This window comes from Hevea brasiliensis, chromosome 8 (genome assembly GCF_030052815.1).
Source record: "Hevea brasiliensis isolate MT/VB/25A 57/8 chromosome 8, ASM3005281v1, whole genome shotgun sequence".
NCBI classification, from domain to species: domain Eukaryota; kingdom Viridiplantae; phylum Streptophyta; class Magnoliopsida; order Malpighiales; family Euphorbiaceae; genus Hevea; species Hevea brasiliensis.
In genome coordinates this window covers 3,959,964-3,979,903 of record NC_079500.1, presented here as the reverse complement: position 1 = coordinate 3,979,903, position 19,940 = coordinate 3,959,964, and the positions used below count along the sequence as shown (strand labels likewise).

At 31.6% G+C, this 19,940-nt stretch overlaps 2 protein-coding genes and 1 pseudogene across 2 annotated transcripts; all 3 read left to right on the top strand.

The window, feature by feature from the left end:
• The first annotated feature begins 9,211 nt into the window (after positions 1-9,211).
• Positions 9,212-10,481, top strand: LOC131182433 (F-box protein CPR1-like; annotated as a pseudogene).
• Positions 10,482-12,977: 2,496 nt separating this feature from the next.
• On the top strand, positions 12,978-14,531 carry LOC131182432 (F-box protein CPR1-like). Its single transcript, XM_058151984.1, has 2 exons — positions 12,978-13,104; positions 13,537-14,531. The coding sequence occupies exons 1-2, from the start codon at positions 12,978-12,980 to the stop codon at positions 14,529-14,531; spliced, it is 1,122 nt and encodes a 373-aa protein (XP_058007967.1).
• A 3,358-nt stretch (positions 14,532-17,889) lies between these two features.
• On the top strand, positions 17,890-19,281 carry LOC131182431 (F-box protein At4g22390-like). The gene has a single exon (XM_058151983.1). The coding sequence runs from the start codon at positions 17,890-17,892 to the stop codon at positions 19,279-19,281; it is 1,392 nt and encodes a 463-aa protein (XP_058007966.1).
• The last annotated feature ends 659 nt before the right edge of the window (positions 19,282-19,940 follow it).

The window sequence follows — 19,940 nt, the reverse complement described above, 5'->3', positions numbered from 1 at the left end:
ATTCTTTGCTACCCTCCTATGAAACTTTTGTTGATAATCTGTTGTATGGGAAAGATAGTATTTTACTAGACAATGTTAGTAATTCTCTAAAATCGAAAGAGTTGAAAAAGAAATTTCCAGATAATAGAGAAAGATTTGAGGGGGAAGGTTTGGTGAGCAGGGGAAGAACACATTCAAGGGAGGGTTCTTCTAGCAGGAAGAAATCTAAGGCTAGATCTAAGTTGAGAATTAAAAAGGCTAACTGTTTTGAGTGCGGGGAGCAAGGTCACTACAGGAGAGACTGTCCCAAGTTAAAAAATAAAAAGGGAAAGCAACCAAAAAGTTCTGCGAATGTGTTTGATAGTTTTATTGATTCTGATGGTGATGACAATGCTGGAGAAATTTTATCCGTGAGTTCAAATCATGGACAAAATTCCTAGATTCTTGATACTAGTGCTACTTATAACATGTGTCCCCATAGAAACTAGTTTGTCACTTACAAACAAATGAGTGGTAAGGTGTTTCTGGGCAATGATCGTGCATTATCTGTTGAAGGAATTGGTAACATCAGATTGAGGATGTTTGATGGCGTTGTCAGAACTATAGAGTGTTGGCATGTTCCAGGACTAAAGAGGAACCTGATTTCTCTTGGGACACTTGACTCTCATGGATTCAGATACCATGCAGAGAATGGAGTTCTCAAAGTGTGCAACGGCTCTATAGTACTCATGAAGAGTAGTTTGGTTTCAGAATTATATTTTCTTCAGGACAGTACAGTTTCAGGGGAAGCTGCAGTAGCATCCGGAAGCAATAATCAGAATTAGACTCAATTGTGGCATATGTGTCTTGGTCATATGAGTGAAACAGGATTATCTGCGTTAAGCAAGCAGGATTTGTTGGACGGGCAGAAAACATAATCTATGGACTTTTGTGAATAGTGTGTGTTTGGCAAACAGACCAGGGTGAAGTTCAATAAAAAGGCAATGCGTAAGACCAGAGGAACGGTGGATTATATCCACTCAGATCTATGGGGTCCTAACATAATCCCTTCAAAGAGCGGTGCCAGGTACTTCATGACTTTGATTGATGATTACTCTCAAATGGTGTGGGTGTATTTTCTGAAAACAAAAGATGAGGCATTTTCAACCTTTGTAAAGTAGAAGACGATGATTGAGAAGCAGACAGAAAAAAAGGTCAAGCGTCTTAAAACTCATAACGGGTTGGAATTTTGCAATCGTGAGTTCAATGCATTCTGCAGCAATGAAGGTATAGTGAGACATCGCACTTGTACAAGGACACCACAACAGAATAGTAGTGCAGAACGCATGAATAGGTCGCTTTGTGATGAAGCACGAAGCATGCTCTCACATTCAGGATTGGGAAAGGATTTCTGGGCTGAAGCAATTAATATAGCCTGTTTCTTGGTTAATAAATATCCATCTACAACTATTGAGTGCAAAACTCCTTTTGAGATCTGGTCCGGTTCACCTGTTGATTACTCTCAGCTAAGAGTATTTGGTTGCTCTGCTTATGCTTATGTGAGAGATGGTAAGCTTGAGCCGAGGGCAAGAAAATGCATATTTCTAGGGTATGCATCTGGAGTGAAAGGCTACAGGTTTTGGTGCAATGATCTAAAGTGTAACGCCCTCACCATAGGTAGTCCATACATTTTACTGTTCCAACGACTCATGTATATTCGGACAGTAAAAAATGTCTGGAACTACACCTAAACTATAGTGAGAGGCATAAATTGAAGAAATAAATGTTAAGAAAATATAGAAAAAATTTACAAAAAAATAAATTAAAGTTTAGAGGATTTATAAATTGGTACAAAAATAATAAAAATGACTCGATATGCATTATGAAGGGCATTTCGGTCATTTTCACTCCCAAAGGTGAATTTTGATCTAAATGTTAAAATAAAAATTTAGAGAATAAAATAATTAACATTAATTAAAATTTATGAAATATATTAGAAAAATGACAAGAGAAAAGAAAAGAAAAGAAAGGAAAAGAAAAGAAAAGAAAGGAAAAAGCTTAGGAAAATTAAAAAATTTAAAGTACAAAAATTAAAAAAAAAATTATAAATAGGCACTAGAGGACAAACTCCTACCCACTTCCATCTTCTTCCTCCATTTCTTCTCTCTCTCTTTCCCCCTTAGAGCTGGCACCTTTGCTCCTTCTTTCCTCCATTGATGTCAAGCTTCCAAGCTTGATTTCTCAAGCTTAATCCACCCAAAACCCATAGCCCACTTCACAAAAAATATCCTCCACACCCTAAGGAAGCTATAGATACCCATAAAGAGGAGAAAAGTTGAAGTTTAGGAAGCTTGAAGTTGGGTCACCACAAAGGTTAGTGCTTTAAACTTTTAATCTATTCTTTAAGCATGAGTATCATGCTAAATCAAGTGAAAATGTGCATGAAACAAAAAGAAAATCTTGAGGAAAGAACCCTTGAATTTTTGGCAGCCATGGAACTTGAAGTTTGTTGCTTTTAAGTGATGAAAAATAGTTCCATGAGAATGTGTGATGAGTTGAAATGTTTGAGTGTTTGATTATGTAGTGTTTGTAAAAATTTAAAACTTTGAAAACTAGGGTTTGTGTAAATGCTTGAAGACTTGGTGTAAATATTGAAATTGACCTATTGAATTGAGATTGTTGCTTATAGAAGTGTATTGCATGTAAATTGAAGTAAGAAAGTTGAAGGAATTGAGATATTGGGAGTGTTCAATTTTCTGCAGGTTTGGACTCAATGAGTCCATTGGGTTTATTGACCCATAACTGAAAATGTGTGACTCCAATTGGTATGAAGCCAATTGAAGGTGAAAATAGACTCAAAATAACCCATTTTTTATATAGACACCATGCCCAAATTTTGCCAAAATCATGACCAATTCTCTGCCCAAACCCGGATGACCAAACACTGAAACTCAGAAAATGACCAAATGAACATGTTCATTTGGTCATAACTCTCTCTACATTGGTCCAAATGACCTAAAATTTACATCAATGGAAAGCTTAGACATAGGGCTACACTTTTCGTGAAGACCACTTGACCCAGTTTTGCCTTTAACCAAATCAAATTGTTAGCACAAGTTGGATCACTAAAACTGCCAACCCAGAAATTATCCAAAATACTGTTACTTTGGTATGCTTGACCAGTTTTGGCAAAAATGCCATAACTTGGTGTCCAAAGCTGAAAATTGGTGAAACTAGTGCCAAAAGTTTTATAAGACATAGCACAACAATTTTTATGTTTTGACCAAGCTCTAGAAACCATTGCATCCTAGGGAAAATATTAGCCAAAGTTAGGAATTGAAATCTGGAAAATGTTAAATGGAACCCAGAATGTCATTTGATACCCATGTGTTCATTTGGCCATAACTCCCACTAGGAAATTCCATTTGAGATGTGCTAATATGATATGGAAACATGATACTTAGGGCTACAACATTGATTTAGACACATTTGCCAAATTCTAAGTGTAAAGACCCTAAAAAGAGGGTCAGACATACTGCCCTGAAGTTTGGTTATTGCCTTTATAAGATTGAGAGTCCAGGTTAATACATTGACTATAACTCACTATACCAAGCTTGAAAAATTATGAAATTGTACCTGGGAGTCCCTAAGACATAGAGGAACATATCTTGTGAAGGAACCTAAGTCTAAAAATGACCATAAAATGATCAAATGATTGGTCAAAGTTTATTGACCAAGAATTATAAATTCTGGACAGCTTAGAGGCACATGGACCAGTTATGGTATTTTGACCATAACTTGAGTTCTATAACCTCAAATTCAGTGATTCAAAAAACTAAAATTTAAGTTTAAACATAGAGGATAAATTGTTATGAAGGAGGTGTGACTAAATAGATACCCTAACCTAGTCAAATTCCTAGATAAAAATAACACAGCAACATGAACCTAAAGAAAGTTTCATGAGAAAAATGCTATTTATGATAATTAAAATACTCATAAGGATAATTAATATTAAAAATGATATGAATATGTAAATTGGGACTAATATCCTATTAATATGAAATTAATGGTACCAATGAACAGTACCAGAAAATAGTAACAGTAAATAGTGCTAAAATAATTAAAAATGTTTAATTGCCCATAGCATACATAGACTTATTTATTTAGTTTGGATAAATTGGTATACCAATTAGGGACTACAGATAGCAGTACTGCCTACCGAGAAAATCATGAATTGACAATATATGTCTGGTATGATTGTTCTACATGCTATATGCCTACTTACTGGCCATTTTGCCTACTTTATTTCTGGCTTTACAAGCCTGACAGCGGGTCTCGTGCCCGACAGCTGGCCTCGTGCCTGACAGACGTATGCTGGATAGACATATGGCTGTCTAACCAGTATACACTCGTGCATCCAGCTTTTATAATTTGTTATAGGTTTCTTAGGCACTGATAAAAATTAATTAAGACTTAAAATACAATAAGTAATCATAAAAAATCCCGATAATGTTAATTGCTTCCAAAGAGCAATAAAAATATAAAAGACCCAGAAATTATGATTTGTATATATTGTTTCAATTGTTAAATTATTGTTATTATAAATTATGCACCACTAAGTATTATGCTTAGTGCGTTGGTTTTCCATCGCGTAGAATCTTGGAGATCGGTCCAGCCCGCGATGTGACACGATGCAAAGTAGTGCAATCGTGAGCTCTTTTCTATTAGTTGCTATTAATGTGGACAATAATGATTAATGTAAACGGCTTTTAAAGGTTGACGTGGATTAAAATAATATTATTTAATAAGTTTATTTTATTTATAAATGAATAAAAATTAAGAAAATAAAAGAAAAAGATAAAAAGTTGTTTGAACAACTAATTCAATCTCTGAGCCTTGATCAATTTCACACAATTGAGATTATTCACTCATAATTTGGATGAGAATGTTATTTGAGGAGAATAAACTTTTCTCAAATTCCTCTTTGGCTAGGCTAAATAAGATCACTTATTATTTTTTTTTAACGTGAGAATATTAAAAAAATAATATTAAAATTTTGAAAATTAAATAATATTATTTTAATCTACATCAACCACTAAAAGACGTCTATGTCGGTCAATAATGTCTACATCAATAGCAACTAACGGAAGAGAGACGGAAAGTTACATTTTGATAATAGTGCGAAACCATAAAGTACCGCTTTATCACAAAGTGAATCATAGACCTTGAAGCGAAAATGAGGTAAAATCATAGGACACTTTTTTATAATTTCCTCATTTAAAAATTACCCTACTAATTCTAGATTAATAGATTAGGAACAAATTTATGATACTTAAAAGGTATAGTGGTAAAAGAAATTGAAATTTTTTGATTTTTTTAATAATTATTAAATACAAATTAAATCTACTAATCGAATTGATGAATTAGTGAATTGAACTTTAAATCAATTTAAATTTATAATTAAACTAGATAAGAAAATATTCAATGTGACCCAGGCCATTCAATCAATTCGATTAATTAATAGAAGTAATTTTTTTTTAAATATTTATAAGGAGAATTGAACTCAAAGGTTGAAAGTTATATGTTTTTTGTTTTAATATATATATATATATATATATATATATATATATATATATAATTTTATATTAATATAATATATTTTATAAAGTAATATGTTTATTTATTTTTTAATATATCTTAATATTTAATAGGTATTAAAAATATATTTACACATTTATAAATTTTTTTATGTATTATATTATTTGAATATTTTTATTTAAAATTTAAAAATAATTTATAATTTAATAAATGTTAAAAGTTTGATTATAAATAATTAAAATTTTCTTGATTATATTTATTTATTTATATTATATGTTTTATAATTAATTATTTTTTAATTAATATATATTTAATTAATATATTGAATTTAATAATTTTTTTTTATAATTGATATAACTCCTCAAAATAAAAATAGTTAATTCAATAACTTGAGCTTTTAGATAGCCCATGAGCCTAATGATGTTTAATAATTCAATCATGAGATTCGTTCAATTAGTTCAATCACTGTAAGACCCACTCGATAAAATAAAAGAATATTGATTAAAGATAAGCAATCTTGATAAGATTGTCAAATATAGCAATGTCTATAATTATGCACTATAAATAGAAATGTAATCCTATAATTATACTAACTAATAATATCCATATAATTATATAGTTGACTTACTATAATCAACTATTGTTTATATCCTATGTAAAGAGATCATATCATCTATAGGGGTATGTTCTTTCTCCTTAATCAATCCAATATACTATTCACTCGTATCTGCTCTAACTTAAGCGTCGGATTATCTTACCGGGTCTATACCCAGTGAACTTATGACCCATTTATTTTATATTTTGCAAGTTCATGTCCACAATAAATTTTCATGGACTGCAATAATAATTATAACTACAATTTGAAATTAGAGAAATCAATTGTTAAAATTGGAGAGATAAACCGTTAAAAACATAATGTAAATTAATTTTAATAGTTAATCATCAATACAATAAATTTTTGAAATCAAATTAACATTGCTAAAGAAATTAATTTTTTTTCCATTAAACTTAATTAAAATGATAAATCTTGGCCCTCACCATTGCCATTGTCTCATAGTTATTGAATGACAATTGAAAAGAGAAAGAAGCCTCACATTCCGTCCCTCCATAGTCACTGTATATATTTTAGTACATAATATTTCAATATATTAAAATCATTATTATATTATTCTAAATTTACTTTTTAATTGATAATTGTCTATTGAGTTAATTATTCTAATATTCTACAAATTTTGTTAATTTTGAAGGCAAGGAATTAATTTTTTAAAAAAAAGTATCATCAAAATAAAAAATTAAATAATATTTGAACCAATATGTGATTTTGAGTTTGTTTTTAAATTAAAACATTAATTTTTAAAAAATAATTTTAAATTAAAATAACATTATTTTAATTAATTTAAATAAATCAATTTTAAGTTGAATTATACTAACTTGAATTCAACTTTAAATAAATTATTCGCATTCAAGTGATTTTTATGCACAACCAGATACTTTTTTTGCATATTATGTTAAGCATATTTTGGGTTTCATTATCTTTTGAATTCACCGATATTAACTATTTTAGTAACTGTTAATTGTTTTAATAGCTATAAGCTGTTAAATATTAATGGTTAGTGGTTAATTATTTATATAATGATTTAAAACAGAAATATTCGATAAAAATAACTGTTTGATTAGCTGTTAAATGTGAAAATAGCGGTATTATCTTTTTTATCATAGTCAAAATAGTCTCTAAATCTCTAAAAGTTATAAGGGTAACATTTCATAAAATACTTTCTCAATATGTCGATAATGTTTTGACTAAATTAAAATACTAAACGCTACATTATAAGTGATCACCAAACAGAGTTAAATTTTGTAATAATTTTAAGAAAAAAAGTAACTTACCTAATATGCACTAACTAGCTCCAGTGGAACAATAGAAATATGCTTTTCCACATTGATTTTTTTAATTATTCATTTGACAAAAACTGCAAGTAGTGCAGCAGGATGTGCACAAACCATAAGAATCATTTTCAATCAGGTCGACAATGGGGTCTCAAATCCACGATGTTAAGAAGCTCCAATGGGATCTCAATGTCATGGAAGCTTTCTGTTGCTAATTCCCCATCAAACTCTAACAATGTCTTCACCGAGATTGATGAAAACCAACTCATGGAAGATAGCTTTGGATCATTTGAAAAACCTAGGGAATTTGGAAGCGTGGAAAGGAGATGGCAATTTCAATTGAAAATAGTGTATTAGTTAGTATGAACTCATTTAATTTTATAATTACACTATAAATTTTTATTAGTATTTGTTATTATATTCACTTTAAAAATTTTATTTTTCTCTGATAATTTAAATAAATTATTTACATTAATTTTAATAAATTTAAAATTATTTTTTTATTAATTTTAATAAAATATTTGTATATAAAATACTTGTGTATTTAATTTTAAAATTAAATTAAATTATAATATAATTTAAATATATTTTGATAACATTATAATAAATGAATAATTTTCATTGATAAATAGTTATTAATAATAAAATTCATCTGAACAGGGCTTTTAAAGACAGGCCTCAAACTGGAACGAGCCCATTATTATCCGTAGCTTTGTTTTGTGTTATGTCACACAGAAAACAGAGCAGACGCAGCAAGAGGAACAAATACAAAAATGTCAGATCATCTTCCTCAAGATGTGATTACAGAAATTCTTTCAAGATTGAATAAAAATGTTAATATTTTTATTTTTATTAAAAAATAATATGATAATTTGTAAATAATAAATTTAATTACAAAAACTTTGAGTTAAAAAAAAATCATTTACATCATAAAATAAGATTAATGTATTTTATTTATTATATACTTTGACATAAATTTATATCACTTGATATATTTTTATGGCTAAAGTCTAAAGAAACACGTATACATATATATATGTGTGTGTGTGTGTGTATAAAATGGTGAGCCTTAACATTTGATGACTTGTCGACGCAAGGCATAGAGTTCAGATGTAATGCACTAGTCTCTATCTCTTCACGACAACATTTGCCTCTTTTTGCAGTCACAAAACACATCCGTCTACCCTTTTTTCCAAAAATGACTGAAATGGTTCTCTTCAATTTTGCTGGAGACATCATTAACAAACTGGATTCTATCTTTCTCCAAGAGATTTGGCTGTTGTGGGGTGTCAAGAATGAACTCGAGAAAGTCAAGAAAGGAGTCTCCTCAATCCATGCTATTCTTCTTGATGCAGAGGAGAAGTCTGCCTTGAATAATGAGGTCAAGGACTGGCTCATAGAACTGAAAGAAGTTCTTTATGTTGCTGATGACTTGCTGGATGCTAAATTCTATAATATTTTTAAAATCAGCAAAAGAAATTTGAAAATAGATTTGGATTTGAAGACAAAAAATTTTGTGTAGAACGAAAGAGTAACTGCCTCTATTCCAGGATCGTCTATTGTTTATATACAAAGAAACAGACAGCTGGTGCCTAACTACATTGCCAGCTCGACGCTCTAGCTCAATAAACTGTTCCCGCCAATTCGATAAACTGAATGAGCTTGCTACTTCTCAGCAACCTCTTATCTGAGGCCCAGTATTTTTTTCAAAGCCAGTAGATCCATAGCTCAATAAAACAGAGCAGACGCAGCAAGAAGAACAAAAAGAAAAATGTCTGATCATCTTCCTCAAGAATTGCTCGCGGAAGTTTTGTCAAGATTGCCAGTTAAATCACTCCTCAAATGCAGATGCGTTTCCAAGACCTGGTACTCTTTGATCGCCGACCCTTCTTTCATAGCCCAACATCTCAAGAAAAACGCTGCAAGGAACAGTGGCCTACTTTTCTTTAGTTACAGCACCAGAGAACTTGTTTGGCCATTTAAAGAAAATGTGCGTTATTTGCTGTACCCAGATGAGTCTTTCCCTGCAAACCCTGTTGAAGAACTTGATTGCCCATTTAAAGGCGTAAAGCGTTTTGTTAATATAGTGGGTTCTTGCAATGGGGTTTTTTTGTCTATCTGATGATGTTTATGGCAAATACGCTGAGAAAGCTTTTTTATGGAACCCTAGTGTTAGAAAGATTGTTAACATTCCTTGTCCTAATTTTACGTTTAACTCATATGGACCCTATATACCCTCACTTGGGTTTGGCTTTGATTCCACTACTGATGATTATAAGCTTGTGAGAATAGTGTATTCGCATTTTATCTTTGATGAGATTCGGCCTTTTGTTGAGATATACAGTTTGAGAAGTAGGGGTTGGAGAAAGGTTAAAAAAGATCTGAAATATTTCATCACTGCGCGCTCAACGTCTGCTTTTCTGAATGGAGCTTGTCATTGGGTTGCCACTAAGCGAGGCAATGGGCCAGGTGTACGGGATGTGATTGTGTCGTTTTCTTTGGGAGAAGAGGTGTTTGGGGAAATGGAGGTACCAGATTGTTTGGTTAAGAAATATCACTATATGGATGTTGCAGTTTTTGATGGATCACTTTTGCTGGTTGCTTCTTTTAAATTGACAGGAGAAGGCTGTTTTACAGTTTGGATGATGAAAGAATATGGCATTCCAGGATCTTGGACCAAAATTTTCAATATTTCACATTTGAAATGGATACGAAAGTTAGTTGCATTTAGGCAAAGTGGTAAGGTTCTATTGGCAAAATCATTTGGAGACCTAGTTTTCTATGATCCAAAGACAGAAGAAATCTTTGATACAAAAATTTGGGGCAATGCACACTCCTTTTATTTGGATACTTTTGTGGAGAGTCTTGTTTTACTCGATGAAACAAATGAATTTACTGAAGTGGAAGCTTCTGAGGATAATAGCACAAATGAAATCTTGGAGGATGTTGCTTCTAGTTCTAATTCACAGCTAGTAATTGATGAAGCAAATGGAGAACCAAAGGAAGAAGCACAGGGAGAGTCCATTTCTACACAATGAAGCAAATGGTCTCTTGTGCTAGTTTCGATCAGAAGTAGCAGTATCGTACATATTCTAGTCCTGCTAATTGCATGTATGGATACTTGCATATATGAATAAATGTATCAGTCTGTCAAATTTTTTATTAGTCAGTGAATTTTAATACTAGTTAAATTATTATATAATCTCTCTATTTGAATAAAATTAATTGTTGGGCTATATCCTTTTAAAAATACAATATTATGAAAACATATTTCCAAATGAAAATGAAAATTTTGCTATATGAATACTAAATTTAAATTTTTTTAACAATTCAAGTATTTTCATTCAATTCTCTAAGTATTATTTTTATGCATTTTCTATTGAGAAATGATTTTCCTGCATTGTCATCTTTATTCCTTGGAGATCTAAGACAACTTATTAATCTTTTTGCACATACAACTTATAGCATTTATCATAAGATAAAAAATAGAGACAGAATGAGAGAAGAAAAAAAAAGTGTGGTTACAGAGGGAAATAAACATGGGGGGAGAAAAACAAAGCAGGGTAAGAAAAAAATGAAGAGAAGATCAGGATGATTTGAATAAATAAATTAAAAAAAAAAAACAAAGGAGCTAAAGTTTTAATGGAACCATATTCAACAGCCAAAGCAACCCTTCTGATGATTATCTTGGCTCTTATGAAAATGGTGATCTCTTGGCGTTTAGGGCTCCTTTTCTTTTGGTGCATCTTGGTGGCCCGGACACTATCATTGCTTTTTCTACTGAGGATAACCAATTGTGGCTCAGGCACTCGCTTGCATTCATAACCAAGGCCGTTGCTACTGTTTAAGTGTTCATTAAAACACTTCCCAGAAACAGGGTTATGATCCCAACAGTACTCCTGTTTCTGGCAGGGATAATCAAATATTTGGAGGGCACTACTTCTTTGTATTTTGCGAGCAAGGATAAATTCAGAGATTCCATGCTCAAAAATCCGGATCCTGGTGTCAATTATGCCAAGCTTTCGGAGGTACATTAAGAGAAACCAGACGAAATCGGAAAAAAGAAAACGTCTGAACCTGAAGGAGAAACCGAGGTTACAGATATGCGTCAGGAAAAAAGAGGCTTAGACGATGTCAAAGTGGTGGAGGACGCTTGCGAGTTCTTCAAAATCTTCAAGGGACTGATTGTTGATCTCATCCTCAGCTCCAAGGAGCGCGATGAGAGCCGAAACTTTTTCAATAGCATATCTGCAGAAGATGCTCTCAAAGTAATAGCAGTAGAGCTCAGCTTCTTCTATGAAGTTCTCTACATGAAAGTAGTCATTTTTCACTCAAAGTGGGCATGTTTTTCCGCTTCATATCATTTAGTTAAGTCGTGGTAGCCCTTGCCATCTTCCATTTCCAGGTAAAGAAGTATGCTTTTGACAAGTTTGATGTTGAGCTTACTTATTCTCTGCTGTTTGGTGCCATAGGACTCGATACATTATCATTCCTCATGGCCATTTTCTCAAACTGGACAGTGATGACTGTCCTGGAGAAATTCACCTGGCCTAGAGAAAGATCACCTCATTGGGCATTGAATCTCTTCAGAATCTCTTCAGAAACTTCCTCAGTCTAAAGAAATCAAAGAAGGTTGACCTTGAACCAGACAAACATAAAAATTTGACAGCGCCCCTTCCTTTTCGCAGGTGGCCTGAATCTGTGTCTGGCCATAACTTGACAAGATACTGTTTCACAGAATGTCCAAGCAAGATCCATAATCTCAATCATTCCTATTTGGGAATTGATAAAATTTTTCGTCAATATGGCATCACCAACAATTTCTGTCAATGCATAAAGACTAGACCCAGAAAGTTCACTCAGTTATTGTGAATTGATAAGGCCATCCAGGGCCTGAATACTTTCAAGGATGGACTCATCGATCGTGTGGGCCTCAAGGATTTTCTGGATGAGATAACATGTGTTTCCAGCGAGCCACTGACAATGGAGCTCTGGGAATATATTTTCAGTGAGCTGCAAAAGAAATCTCGGTTGATAGATGATTCAGAAACTGTCAGGAAAATATTTTCAGCTAGAGGTGACTGGGTTCTTCAAACTAATTGTTCGGATAAACAAAGGAATGACGAGTTAATATCTTATGTTCTTGCTGTCCCTTATGACGAGAGCATCCTGATGTGGCACATTGCAACTAAGCTCTTGATCAATGATAAAAAGGAGAGGGAAAATCAGAGTGATGAAAAAGAATTCAGTAAGATTTTGCCAGATTACATGCTGTATCTTCTAATTATGCAGTCGACAATGATGGCTACTGTGGCAGGAATTTGTAAGGTAAGGTTTAAAGATACCTGTGCTGATGCTGAAAGATTTTTTAGAAAGAAAGGCATAAGATCATATAAACTAAAGAAAGCATGTCAAATGATTCTTGAAGTGAATACAGAGTTTCAGTCAACAGAAGTGAAGGGAGATGGAAGCAAATCTGTATTGTTCACTGCAAGTGCGTTAGCCAAAGAACTGAAAAAATTGAAATAACAGAAATGGAAGATACTGAGCAGTGTGTGGGTGGAGATGATGTCATATGCTGGAAATCATTGCACTGCGACTTCCCATGTTCGACAATTAACCAAAGGTGGAGAGCTTGTTACTTTTGTTTGGATATTGATGGTTCATTTTGGCATTGGAAATCAGTTCCAAGGTTCCTTTAGCATACTACGTCCTTAAGGGCAAATATAATCATCACGTTACCTTTGGGTTAGTAGTGATCCAAAAAACAAGCAAGTTGCATCAATTATCTGGGATTTTAATTAATGAAATTTGACGTTTTATTTTTTAATTTTTTTTTTCTATTTTTTTATTGTTCTTAGTATGTGAAATTTGAACTGTGTGGATTGAGAAAGATGAATGGAAAATAAAAGAAAAGAAATCTAATTTCTCCCATTTTATTTTTCTTATTCAAATTCTTTTCATAAGGGTAAAGAACTATAACTCTATAATATTTTTTAAAATCAGCAAAAGACATTTAAAAATGGAATCAAATTAAAAGGATGAGACTGAAACGTCTAATTCGTTAAACTGGATGGGTTTGGCCATTTAAAGAAAATGCGCGTTATTTGCTATACCCCGATGAGTCTTTCCCTGCAAACCCTGTTGAAGAACTTGATTGCCCATTTAAAGGCATAAAGCGTTTAGCTAATATAGTGGATTCTTGTAATGGGGTCTTTTGTCTATCTTATGATGTTTATGGCAAATACACTGAGAGAGCTGCTTTATGGAATCCTAGTGTTAGAAAGATCGTTAACATTCCTTGTCCTATTTTTACGTTTACCTCATATGGACCCTATATACCCTCACTTGGGTTTGGCTTTGATTCCACTACTGATGATTATAAGCTTGTGAGAATAGTGCGCTCGCATTTTAACTTTGGTGAGATTCGGCCTTTTGTTGAGATTTACAGTTTGAGAAGTAGGGGTTGGAGAAAGGTTGATAATAATCTGAAATATGTCATCACTGCGCGCTCAACTTCTGCTTTTCTGAATGGACCTTGTCATTGGGTTGCCGCTAAGCGAGGTTATGGGCATGGTGTATGCGATGCGATTGTGTCGTTTTCCTTGGGAGAAGAGGTGTTTGGAGAAATGGAGGTACCAGATTGTTTGGTTAAGAAATACCAGTTTGTGGATGTTGCAGTTTTTGATGGATCACTTCTGCTGGCTGCATCTTTTAAATTTTCTGGGGAAGGCTGTTTTACAGTTTGGATGATGAAAGAATATGGTGTTCCAGGATCTTGGACCAAGCTTTTCGATATTCCTGATTTTGAATCACATTTGAAATGGATACGAAAGTTAGTTGCATTTAGGCAAAGTGGTAAGGTTCTATTGGCAAAATTATTTGGACAGCTAGTTTTCTATGATCCAAAGACAGAAGAAATCTTTGATACAAAAATTTGGGGCAATGCACACTTCTTTTATTTGGATACTTTTGTGGAGAGTCTTGTTTTACTCAATGAAACAGATGAATTTACAGAAGTGGAAGCTTCTGAGGATAATGGCACAAGTGAAATCTTGGAGGAGGTTCCTTCTAGTTCTAATTCATAGATTGTAATTGATGAAGCAAATGGAGAATCAAAGGAAGAAGCACAGGGAGAGTCCATTTCTACACAATGAAGGAAATGGTCTTCTTGTGCTAGTTTCGACCAGAAGTAGCAGTATCTTACATATTTAGGTCCTAATAATTGCATGCATAGATACTTGTATATATGAATAAATGAGTCTCTCTGGAAATTTTTTGTTAAAGTTTCTACTACTTAGTAAATTTTAACGCCAATCAAATTATTATATAATTTCTCTATTTTAATAAAATTAATTAATTAGGTTATGTCTTTTGAAAAGCAGAATATTATAAAAAACATATTTATAAATAAAAATGAAAAGCTGTGCGAAGACTAAATTTACAAGTGTTTTTTTTTTAATTATTCAAATATTTTCATTCAATTCTTTAGATATTTTTTTTATGCTTTTTCTATTGAGAAATAATTTTTCTGTATTATTGCCTTTATTCCTTGGAGATCTAAGACAACTTATTAATCTTTTTACATTGAAAGCAGAAAGCTCATAGCATTTATGAAAAGATGAAAAATAAAGATAAAATGAGAGAAAAAAAAAGTGTGGTTGCAGAGAGAAATAAGCATGGAGGGAGAAAAATAAAGCAGAGATAAGAGAAAAAAGAAGGGAAAATATGAGAAATTTGAATATAAAAAAATGGGAAGAGCTAAAGTTTTAATAGAATTAAATAACAAGATTAACTAATGTATTTTTTAAAATACAAGAACTTACTAAATATTTTCACCAAAATAAAGAAATTAAATAATAATTTCATTGGAATTAAAATCTATTAACCAATGAAAAAATTGATCAAAACTACTTATAAATAAAAAATTATATGTAAATTAGCATTTGATTTGATTTATAAATTAAAAAAAGTAATTAAAATAAGTCAAAAGTCATAAATGAGGATGCCTTGTTTATAAGTTATCTATTTATTTCAAAACTATTATTTAATAAAATAAAAAATATAAATACTTTTTAATCACATACTTAAATATTTAAAAGTTATTTTTACATAATTTTACCAAAAAAAATTAATTATTTTAATTTAACTCATAAGTTAAAAATATAATTAATTTTAATAATTAATTTCACTCAAATACAATTACAAAATAATAAACAGAATAAAAGAAAATTTTCATTTCTCAAATTTTCATTTCTCAAATCCTCTTAACTGACCTAAAGTATTTTCTTCTAGATAGAGTAAAAAAAAGAGAAATAGGAGAATAAATGTATTACTTATATTATATTTATTAAATATCTTTAAACATAAAAGAGAGAATAATTATATTTTTTTTTCCAAAAAAAAATTGTTTTTATCATATTTTAATAATTTATTGGAGAGATTAGATTTACTTTCATTTCTTTTCTCTTTATTTTTCTTATTCAATTTCTTTTCATAAGGGTAAAGAACTAAATTCCATTATATTTTTAAAATCAGCAAAAGAAACTTGAAAATAGGATCATTATTCTTCTCCTGAGGGTGTGGACAAGTAGGACTTGAAGAAGAACAGTAAAGCAAATGAAATCTTGGAGGAGGATGCATCTATTTCTAGTTCACACATGTTAATTAATGAATCAAATGATGGAATCAAAGGAAGAAGCATAGAAAGAGTTCATTTCTGCAGAATGAAGCAAACGGTATCTTGGGGAGCATCGTTCTACTGCAAACATTATTCAAAATCAATGGTCTTCTTGTGCTAGCATATATGGACCAGAGTAGCAGCAGCCTATGTAAGCTTAATGGAGCATTTTAACAAGTCTCTGTTATTTGTAAATTAATTCCTTTTGACGGGATGTTAAAGTTTCATTATGGTAAGGAAAATATTTAGCACCTAAGTTTGTGCTTTAGTTCTAGCATTTTGAAGCATAGCTCTGTGTCTTGAGTCTTGATCAACTAGGCCCTAATACAGCATGTCATGTGCATATCTTCATATGATTAGGTCTTCCCATTGGACTTTTGAATGTTATGTAACATACGTGTTACATCTGCATGGTGTTCTAGACTAAATACCGAGTTTCAGAATACTCATAGCCTGTTTTGTATAAAGTTAATGCACACACTTATTTAGATCATATATTTTACTTTTTTTTGTTAAATTATTTAGTCATTTTGTTAAATTTTTTAATATTTATGCTATTTAAATTATTATTTAGTCTTTTTATTTTAAGAAAATCAATTAGTTGATCTTGTATTTTAAAAAATCGCTATTCAGTTTCTTTATTTTAGTGAAACTAATTAATTTTTCTATATATTTTGAAAAATACAATAGTTTAAAAAATATACTCCTCAATAAAAATTTAAATTTTGTTACGTGAAAATTAAATTTTTAATTTTTTGGACATCTTTTTTGTGTGCTTATCTGATGGGAAATAATTTTTCTTAATTATTTAAAAATTTAAGAAAATTGATTTTTTTTTTTATGTAGGTTGCTCATACTATTTTTTATGAAGAGAGAATAAGAAGGAAAATGATTAGGGTAATTTAGAAATAAAAAATAATTATAAGAGTAAATAATTAATAGAGTCAAATTATAGAGATCAACTAATATGTTTTTCTAAGATATAAGGATTAATTAATTAATTTTACTAAAATAAAGAGACTAAAAAGTAACTTAATCAGTATTAACTAACAAAAAAATTAATGGAGAAACTAAATAGTTTAACGGAAGTAAAATATAAAAGCTAAATAATATATTTTTTAAAATATAAAAACTAAATAATTAGTTTTATTAAAATACAGAACTAAATACTAATTTATTCTATCTAAAAAAAACCTCATTTTATTTAAAAATTTCTTAAATATTAAATTAACAAAAACAAATATATAAAATAATAAAATGAGGGTTTTATTTGTTTAATTATTTAATCGTAAGCCTTTAAAATTTATTTAATAATTAAGAATATGTGCAGTAACGTACTACAATTCTAGAATTTCTCTCAGTTTTATTTGAATTTTCTACTTCTTCAATTCCTTAAAAGAAAATCTTTATATTTTAATAATAATATTAAATAATATTTTTATTTTGGAATTAATATTCAATTTAATATTTTGTGTAGAAAAATTATGAAAGAATATTTTGAAATTACTAGAAGAAAAAAAATTATGTGTAGAAAGAAAGAGTAACGGCCTCTATTCCAGAATCTTCTATTGTTTATATACAAAGAAAGATATAACTGCTGCCTAACTACATTGCCAGCTCAACACTCTAGCTCGATAACTGTTCCCGCCAATTCCATAAATTGAACGGGGCAAGCCACTTCTCAGCAGGCCTAGTATTTTTTCAGAGCCAGTAGATCCATAGCTCAATAAAACGGAGCAGACGCAGCAAGAAGAACAAAAAGAAAAATGTCTGATCATCTGACTCGAGAATTGCTGGAAGAAATTTTGTCAAGATTGCGAGTGAAGTCAATCCTCATATGCAGGTGCGTTTCCAAGACTTGGTACTCTTTAATCACCAACCCTTCTTTCATAGCCCACCATCTCAAGAAAACCGCTGTAAGAAACAGTGGAATACTTTTCTTTAGTTACAGCACCAGAGGACTTGTTTGGCCATTTAAAGAAAATGTGCGTTATTTGCTATACCCAGATGAGTCTTTCCCTGCAAACCCTATTGAAGAACTTGATTACCCATTTAAAGACTTAAAGCGTTTTGTTGATATAGTGGGTTCTTGTAATGGGGTCTTTTGTCTATCTTATGGTGTTTATGGCAAATACACTTATGGGGTCTTTTGTCTATCTTATGGTGTTTATGGCAAATACACTGATGGAGCTGCGTTATGGAACCCTAGTGTTAGAAAGATTGTTAACATTCCTTGTCCTAATGTTACGTTTACCTCACTGGGATTCTATAAACACTTACTTGGGTTTGGCTTTGATTCCGCTACTGATGATTATAAGCTTGTGAGAATAGTGTATTTGCCAGATAGTAATTTTAAATTTGATAAGATTCCGCCTTTGGTTGAGATTTACAGTTTGAGAAGTAGGGGTTGGAGAAAGGTTGATAATAATGATCTGAAATATGTCATCGCTGATTTGTCAACGTCTGCTTTTCTGAATGGAACTTGTCATTGGGTTGCCACTAAGCCACCTAATGGGCCTGGTGCATGCGATGCGATTGTGTCGTTTTCTTTGGGAGAAGAGGTGTTTGGGGAAATGGAGGTACCAGATTGTTTGGTTAAGAAATATCACTTTATTGATGTTGCAGTTTCTGATGGATCACTTTTGCTGGTTGCTATTACGAAATTGACTGAGGAAGGCTGCTTTTCAGTTTGGAAGATGAAAGAATATGGTGTTCCAGGATCTTGGACCAATCTTTTTAATATTTCACATTTGGCAGGGATACGAAGGTTAGTTGCATTTAGGCAAAGTGGTGAGGTTCTATTGGCAAACATAGCTGGAGGGCTAGTTTTCTATGATCCAAAGACAGAAGAAATCTCGGCCACTGAAATTTTGGGCAATGCACGCTCCTTTTATTTGGACACTTTAGTGGAGAGTCTTGTTTTACTCGATGAAGCAAATGGAGTTTCAAATGAGCATTCTGCTTCTCATGGTGGCATAGACAAGGACTTGCAGAAGAACAGTAAAGGGAAAAAGATTGCGGACAGTCCTACTATACTGAACGAAGCAAATGAAATATTGGAGGAGGTTGCATCTAGTTCTAATTCACAGATAGTAATTGATGAAGCAAATGAAGAATCAAAGGAAGAAGCACAGGGAGAGTCCATTTCTACAGAATGAAGCAAATGATGTCTTGGGGAGCATGATTCTGCTGCGCACATTGTACAAAGTCCAGCAACTGAATGTTCTAATCAATGGTATTCTTGTGCGGGTTTGGACCAGAAGTAGCAATATCGTACCTAAGCTTAGTGGAGCATTTATCGAGTCTTTGTTATTGCAAATTTAGTTCTAGCATTACATTTTAATATCAACTTTTAAACATAGCTGTGTGTATTGAATCTTGATCAGCTAGTCCCTAATACAACACATCATTTGCATATTTTCACATGATTAGATCTTCACATTTGACGATTTTTGAATGTTATTTTCCTCTCAGGATGTACATCTGAGTTCTTAGAAAATTCCTAGCTGTCTGCACATAAATATGTACATAAGAGATAGAAAAGAAAAATTATATTATAGCTCTGTTATTCCATGTAGGATTAACACATGGAATGACAAACTAATTAAAACATTACAACTAGATGAAAAAAGTAGTTGTAATTTTTTTTTAAGAAAAAATTGTTTTTAATACATCAGAAAATACTTTTTAATGGGACCTACCACTGCTAATTTATTATTATATTATTGATTTACTTTTTTAGGTAGAATATCCTACGTGAAATTAGGATAATAGCATATAATTACTCCATAGAAAGGGCTCTCACTTAAAAAAAGTC

Bases quoted from the DNA above. Each gene is read 5' to 3' on its own strand.
- LOC131182432 (XM_058151984.1), top strand. From the start codon at position 12,978: ATGGAAGATACTGAGCAGTGTGTGGGTGGAGATGATGTCATATGCTGG. The intron at 13,105-13,536 runs GTTCATTTTGGC...GGCCATTTAAAG, and splicing joins CTTTTGTTTGGATATTGATG to AAAATGCGCGTTATTTGCTA.
- LOC131182431 (XM_058151983.1), top strand. From the start codon at position 17,890: ATGTCTGATCATCTGACTCGAGAATTGCTGGAAGAAATTTTGTCAAGA.